At 44.0% G+C, this 7707-nt stretch overlaps 1 protein-coding gene across 1 annotated transcript in view; it reads right to left on the bottom strand.

The window, feature by feature from the left end:
* Window positions 1-7707, bottom strand: part of ENO4 (enolase family member 4) — a 22161-nt gene that overhangs the window by 13680 nt on the left and 774 nt on the right. The window contains exons 2-4 of the mRNA XM_015572646.1: window positions 4807-4935; window positions 3597-3787; window positions 1533-1687 (exon numbers count right to left, since the gene is read on the bottom strand). Of these exons, the coding sequence (XP_015428132.1) occupies window positions 1533-1687; window positions 3597-3787; window positions 4807-4935 (475 nt within the window). The remainder of the gene's footprint in view (window positions 1-1532; window positions 1688-3596; window positions 3788-4806; window positions 4936-7707) is intronic.

The following is a 7707-nucleotide window of genomic DNA, read 5'->3' as shown; positions in this document are numbered from 1 at the left end:
CAAAGTTTTGTTGATAGTAGCACTGACTACTAAACAGGTCGTGCTTTATTATTATCTTCCTATAGGGAAGTATAAATTAGCAACTGTTCCAGAGTCTGTGAGAAGCTCTGTAGCAGTTGCTAATTGATGCTCCTTGGCATCAGCCTGGCTTGTGGCTGAGCAGAACTCCCTCTGTGGGAGCGCACTGACCATCAGGGGTCAGTTCCTGCATTGAGCGTCTCCCCCCTGGTGTCAATGTGTGTCATAGGGACCAGTCATTCCCTGTCGTTCTGCTATTATGGTCAATTTGCATATTACCCTTTTATTATATAGGATATCTTTCTCACCAGCCCCCAGCCAATGCCTTTTTCTTTTAGAAATGCCTTCAGATCCAACCATCCAACCAGAATCCTTCGTCTTTCACTCTCATATGTTCTCGGCCACCCAGGCTGAGCAGGTACCACTGAGTACATCATTAGTCTCTTGTGTCCTCCTGTCCTTCTTTTCCCCAGAGCTACTTGGGTCAAGCAGGTAAGATAAGTGGAGTAAGATGTAAGCACCTAGTGCACAGTAAATGTTTAACAAGTTACTGTTCCCTCTGACTTCTTCCCTTCTCTTGTGTTCCAAGTTCTATCAGTCAAAAGCAACCGCCAAATGAATATCCATCGATGGTCTCTACATGTAATTCAGTAGTGGCTGTCCGCGCCCTCCCAAGAGATTGGTCTAACATATTTTTTTTTGTCCAAGGCAATTCTCCCCCCCACCCCCACCCCATCCCAGGCCTCAAGCATCTGAATCTGTGAAATAAGAGACTTTGTCTCCACAGTCTCTTTGGTCCCTTTCTGGTTCTGGTGCTTTTTTACTCAATGGAACCACATTAGGTGGGTATTTAGTTTGCACTTGGCATCATGCTAGGCGCTGGCAGTGCTAAAGTGAACAAAGCATGGTTCATGCCCTCGAGGAGCGTGTTCTAGCTGGACAGATATACAAAATACTGTTACAATACAAGCAGCAGCTCCAGAATTAACTTACTGGAGGGACTGTTGGAAGGCATGGAACAAAGGGCCATGATGACTTCGATTATTTGCTTTACAATAGCAAAGTGTCCCAAATACATTGTTTATTAACATGTTACATAGGACTGAGAAAATGTTGGTTATCTTTAAAATATGGAGTGGCTTCCTGATGAACTAATTGAAATGTTGAGGGGCAGTTAAAGGTCCCCCATGCCACCTTCCCCTTCCCTGTCTCCGGCATTGCCACACATTCAGTGCACTTTGGGTATTTCGTAAATGCTCACCTCTGGGTAAGAACTAGGTTCATCTTACAAAAATAAGTTAATAAATAAACGGAGGGTGAGATGGGGTAAAACACTGACAGCCCAGCATAGAAGCTTCAAGCAAGGAAGTGGCATGGAGGGTGGATGGGACCTGCTGGTAGCCCAACCTAGGGCTATACCTAAGAGACTCTACCTCAACAAGGCAGTCTGAGCTTCAGTCTTTTTTCCTCACATGTTTGTTACTAAAGGTTCTGCAAGATGGTAAGTCGCTGACCTTGCTTCTGTCCTTTTTTTTTGGCCGGAGGTGGAGGAGGAGGAGTTGTTGGTGGTGGCATCAGAGAGGAAGACAGGTGTACTGCTGATTTTTCCAGGCTCTTTTCCAATTCTTTTCCCTCATTATCTTCTTGCACTTTATTTTCAAAGAATGTCCTTAATGGCAAGAAAATATGGCGGTAGAGGGGCATATTTAGGGATATCCCGTGTAGTTTTGGTCATGTTTTAGTGCTGACCCCCAATATGTTTTAATAATTAACTCTGCTTTTTAGCTACTTAAGAACAATCAGCTTCATTTTCCAAGGCCAAAATACAATGGCGCTATTATGAAACAGTATTCAAGAACTGAAATTAATTTTGGCCTGGAAATAAATGTTTAAAGATTTCAGCCTTGTTTTTAAATTATTTGAGATTTGATTCTATTTGTAAAGTAAATTTGAAGATGTAATTTGATTAAGGGCTATTGAATTTTCTTTTCCAATAAATGACTGTCAGAAGAAAAAAAAAATGAGTCAAGAATAGAAAATTAAGTATATAGCACTATGTGCAGGACTTCTTTTTTGGAGGGTGGGGCTTAAAAACTTTCGGGAAATCTCACTTAGGCACATCTATATAAAATTTCAGTCACACAGAAGAAAAGAGGCTAAAAGTTCCCGTAGACAAAAAAGCATCAATAAGTCAACAAAGACGGGGGAATCTGATTTGCATTAGACTAATTAATAATCCAGACGCTGGTGGGGCAGTGACGTTAAAGTGCTGAGAGAAATTGATTTTAAATAAGGATTCTATACTCAGTTAAACTGTCAACCATGAGAGCAAAGTGCTGACATTTTCACACATGTAAGAACTCAAAAACTTTACATCCTTTTCTCATTCTTACTTTTAAAGGATACAATCCAGCAAGTTAAGAAAGAGGAGGACCTGGGATCTGGCAATAGGAGAACAAGGAAGGGATGTCTTACGGCATCTCTGCAGCAGGCCTAGAGAGGAGCCAGTCCAGATGGGAGGCTTGGGGAAGGAAAGCTCGAGAAAAGAAGTAATGTACAGAATAGAAGGTATGAATAATAACAGGAACCCCCCCTCCCCCACACACACACCAAAGGAATGAGTGTAATAGCATTCCGAAACCAAAAACTAATTTTATAAAAAGGTTTTTACAAGGGTCATGATCCAACTCTGAGCAAACTCAAATATAATGTTATGTGCAATTTAGCAGGGGATGAAGCTTAGAGAAACAGAATCCAGTTGACTTTCATATGGCCAAGAGATGGTGGCACTGGACCTGCACAAAAGGAAAAGTAATGCTAGCCTCCACTTCACTGGGCACTGGACAATACTCACAAAGCCCCACTAAACAGTCCCTTGGTTTTCACATTTCAGAGTCAACTGATGGGCAAGGTATGGAAGACCTGCTTGTGTCTGGAGGACAGAAAATAAGCATCACTCATTCATTGTGACTATATGGAAGGCTATGGGACGCTCAGTGAGGGTATATGGGGGGGGGGGGGGGGGACCTCAACTCCAATCTTAATTCTGTTCCTGAGAATCTTTTTACTGAATCCGAAGGAAGCTCAATGCACGAAAAGAGGTTGGCACTCCTTATGTAGCCTTACACTGCAAAATTTTAATAATGGTTTTCAGAAGAAAAGCAACATTTTCTGCTAAAGCTGCTTCTTAACTGACTAACTGCTGTATCCTATGGATATGAGAGACCTGTTTTATTGACGGGTGAATGGAAAGGAAACATATGTATTTATACCACACACTTACATTTCTTTCTTTCTTTTTTTAATCCTCACCCGAGGATATTTTTCCATTGATTTTTAAAGAGGAAGTGGAAGAGAGAGGGAAAGACAGAGAGAAATATCGATGTGAGAGAAACACATTGATTGGTTGCCTCCTGCACATGCGCCACCAGGGCTCAGGCCAGGGAGGAACCTGCAACCGAGGTATGTGCCTTTGACGGGGATCGAACCCAGGACGCTTCGGTCTGCAGGCCGATGCTCTCTCCACTGAGCCAAACCGGCTAGGACTGCACACTTACATTTCAAAGTGGAAGACTTACCTGAGCACCTGGTCCACCTCAGCCTGGTTGGAGGGCTCTAGGCCCTGAAGCTCCTGGGTGATGTTTTCATTGACCCACCGCACAGCAGTGCTGACGGCATCCAACCTCTCTGCTTCCATCGCTTCAGCTAGCTCGGGCACAGCGTTCTCGTAGACTTCGAAGTGAGTCGCCATCATCACAGAACAAATGTACTGAAAAGAATACAACGTGTTCTACAATTTCTCTACCTCTTGCAGAAAATGGGAGATGTATCTGGCTTTTGATGTGCATATTTTATCCCTACTTTCAAAGGGAAAATGAGGATATATAATTTTCCTTGAGGTATTTTTACAGCTACTGAAATACTATGGAACACAACTTCAGGGGACACTTAAAATTATTGCCTTGTTAAAATCCCCTTAGGCCCTGGCCAGTGTTGCCCAGTGGTTAGAATGTGGAACCACACACGGAAGGGTCGCGGGTTTGATTCCTGGTCCAGGGCGCATACCTGGTTGCAGGTTCAATCCCCAGCCCCAGTTGGGCCAGCCAATCGACGTGTCTTTTTTTCTCTCTCTCTCTTTCCCCCTCCCTCCTTCCCTTCCATTCTCTCTAAAAATCAGTGGAAAAAAATATCCTTGGTTGAGAATTAGCAGCAGCAACAACAACAAAATCCCCTTAGAAAAACCTTATATTTAAGCTCATTTTTATCAGTAGCTCTCCAATAAATAGTGAAAAGTATGCAAACAGATTTAATCGTAATTATTTTCCTTCCAGAAACTACAGCAAAATTGCTTCTAACAATGCATAGGAATTACTAAAATGTAGCAATTAAAATGAATTATTAAAATTGTGAAAATGCATTTTTCTTTTGGTAGTTCACTCTGTATCTCTCTAAATCTACATAGAATCTAGATATAAATATATCAATCCATAAACCTATCTGTAGATTGATGGAACTCATCATCATAATAATGTCAGGTTTTCAAAGGATTTTTGCTCCATTTCCTTTCTCCACCTTGGATCGTCTTCAAGTTAGCATGTCATGTCTGTACCATATTACACTGAAACATAATAAAGCCATCATGGTTGATTGTATGGATCCTACTTTATGTACATGCCTACCAAAAAAAATGTATGTGGGTGTGTTTCACAAACACTGTATTTCAGAACATTTATTTCCCACAAAATAGGCAATAAATGTAGCCAAGAACCCATGTAGGCTGCCTCGTACCTTGGGAAAATTCTGAATGGTGCAGAATATTTCCACTTGGAGGGTGGGAAGCCCCAGTCCGTCCAGCACATGCTTCCCCACCACTTTGCAGATGGTGGGCGGCTTCGCAAGTTTAGACAAGCAGTTCGCCTTTAACACAGGAAGATAAAAGTCAGGATACCACACCTAACTTACCTTTCAAAGGTCATTCACAGTGACTCTAGTTTCTAACGAACTCCCCCCCCCCCCCCCCGAGTGTCCTCCTCGTGTCAGGATGAGTCTAGCTGCTCTGGGAACTGCCCCGCCCTCACTCACAGAGATTTGGGTGTCACCTGATGTTGAGTCTCTGATATATGGGGTGATTTGTTGTCTTTTCAACTCTCAGCAGAAACTCACATGCATTTCTTAGTTCAAGGCCCTGTGTCATCTTTTAGCTGGCCCTCACCTATCCCTCCAAGATACCAGCGTCAATTGGTCCCTAGAACACGGATGCATTAAAACTTAAGAAACCTTACGTGGGCCAGTTTTTATTCCTCCCAGCAAGGCCTCTGATAATTTAATGCTGAAGAGTTCTGCAGAGGCTGTTCTGCACTGGCCATCGGTTCACGCATAGAATTACCCCATTTCCTTTCTCCACCGGGTCGAAGAGGATTGTTGGAACCTTGGTAATCGCACTGTCATTGATGTGGGAGAAGAGCAGGAGCCATGTGGGAGCGATCCAAGAACGAGATGGAAGAAAGAGAATGAAGCTGAGGTGGAGAGCCCACTCAAGGAGCCCGAATAAAAGGATTCGAGATGGTGTTTCTACTCAGGAGCTAAGACAGAAGGTGCAGGGCTCTCTAGTAAGCACGCCAGGCTCATGACTCAGCATTCTGGACAGGTCTCAAACTACCAGGGCCTCTCTCTGCACGACCTTTCTCCCTGCGGCAGGGTGATCGGGTGTCTTTGTGAGCAGCAGCATGATGACTAGATTCTAAGAGGGACTGTTCCAAGACTACCTACCAGACGATAAAAGCCCGTCACAAGGCCACGTTCTGAGTCACGGTGGAAGGGACTCTCACAAGTCCGTTCACTCTGGTGGTGTGGTTCATTGGGGACCACCAAGATGACAGTCTATTATAGGGCTAAGCCTCTGCCTGATTCGCAGTCACACACACTTTCAGCTGTGAATTTTGTGAGGAAGGAATAAAGAGTATTGCTATTGCCCACAAGGACCTGAATCCTTTAATATGTAAGAGAAGTGCCCTGGCCGGTTTGGCTCAGTGGATGGAGCGTCGGCCTGCGGACTGAAGGGTCCCAGGTTCGATTCCGGTCAAGGGCATGTACCTTGGTTGCGGGCACATCTCCAGTGGGGAGTGTGCAAGAGGCAGCTGATCGATGTTTCTCTCTCATCGATGTTTCTAGCTCTCTATCCCTCTCCCTTCCTCTCTGTAATAAAATCAATAAAATATATTTTTAAAAAAATGTGTAAGAGAAGCATGCAAGAAATGGCATTTGAGCTCAACACTGAAGAAGGTGCAGTATTTCAACAGGTAGACGATAGAAATCCAGTGTAGATACTTCTGGTAGATGGACTAGGATAAGGAAAGGGGAGGGAGGTGTGAAACTTCTGGCTTTAGGGGAAAGTGGGCCGTATGGAGGAGTCAGGGAAGGTTACCAGAGGTAGAGAGGGGAGCGCTATGAATCACACACGGGAAAGTGTTTGATCTTAACTCGGCAGGCAAAGGGTAGCCACAGGAGTTTACAAGCAAAAGAATGATGGTCAGATTTAAGATCCGGAACATTGCGCTGGCAGCACTAGGCGCGATGGACACAATAGAAGGAGAGACTAGGTGAGGATAAGAAAGGCTCAACTAGGGCAGTGAGAAGGAAAAGGAAAAGGAGGTTACTTTTTTGCCCACCCAAATTCCTTAACAACCTGCAAAGTCCAAGCCAAAACTTTCCCAGACACTACAGCCGACAGGGATCTTTCCCAACCCTGAATCCTTTAGTAAGTTTAAGTGATCTGTCCCTCAGTCTAGCACACAACGGTATATCACCTTATCTAGTATCCATTTTAAAAAATATATGGCTTTGCCTCTAACCAAAATATAAACTCTCGGAGAGCTACGCAAACTAAAGTCCTGGCTGCCTGATAGACTGGGAAGAGCATTACACCAGGGAACCAGAGTCCAAGTTTCCAGTCTCAGCTTTTGCTCTAAGTGGCTATGAGACAAAAGCTTGGTGTCTTTGTAAAATGAGGAGCTTGGACCAGTTAACTTTCAAGATTTCCTCTAGCAAGAAATAGTAGACTTCAGAGTTGCATTCATTCATTCATTCATTCCTCCATCCTATAAATAGTTTGGGAGTGTCCACTATGTACCAGGCCCTTTGCTGGGTGCTAGGGACAAAGACCTGGTTTGATTTCTCCCTGCAGTTCTTTGTACCCCTTGGGAAAAATTTAAGTTCACTGGGCCAGTTTATTTGTAAAATGGGAACATAATTTTTACCTCACAGGGGTCCCAAGGATTAAGTGAAATAACATAGAAGGCACTTAACACAAGGAACGCAATACACGCCTCGCCCTCAGTCCACCCCAAACTTTGATGTAATAGGCCACGAGAGAAAAACAAACATCCCTCAAGTATCCTCTGAACCCACTGTCTCCATAACATGTGCTTCTGAATCCTGTAAACACATCCGGCTTCTTCATAGCATTTGCATACTCTGCTCGTTGTCACACCTCACCATGGTGCAAACTCCTGCTAGTCCCGACCACCACGCAGCCTTCCAGAAGGTGGGTGTTGGTTAATACTTATGGGCGTGGAAGCGAGAAAACGCTTGCCTTTGTTTCAACTGCTCATTGCTTCAGGCTAAGGTTTGTGCCAGAAATCGCACTGGGCACAGCAACCAGGAAGGTGATAGGAAAAGGCACCTGCTCTC

This window comes from Myotis davidii, unplaced genomic scaffold, assembly GCF_000327345.1.
Source record: "Myotis davidii unplaced genomic scaffold, ASM32734v1 scaffold72, whole genome shotgun sequence".
NCBI classification, from domain to species: domain Eukaryota; kingdom Metazoa; phylum Chordata; class Mammalia; order Chiroptera; family Vespertilionidae; genus Myotis; species Myotis davidii.
This window is presented reverse-complemented; position numbering and strand designations above follow the sequence as displayed.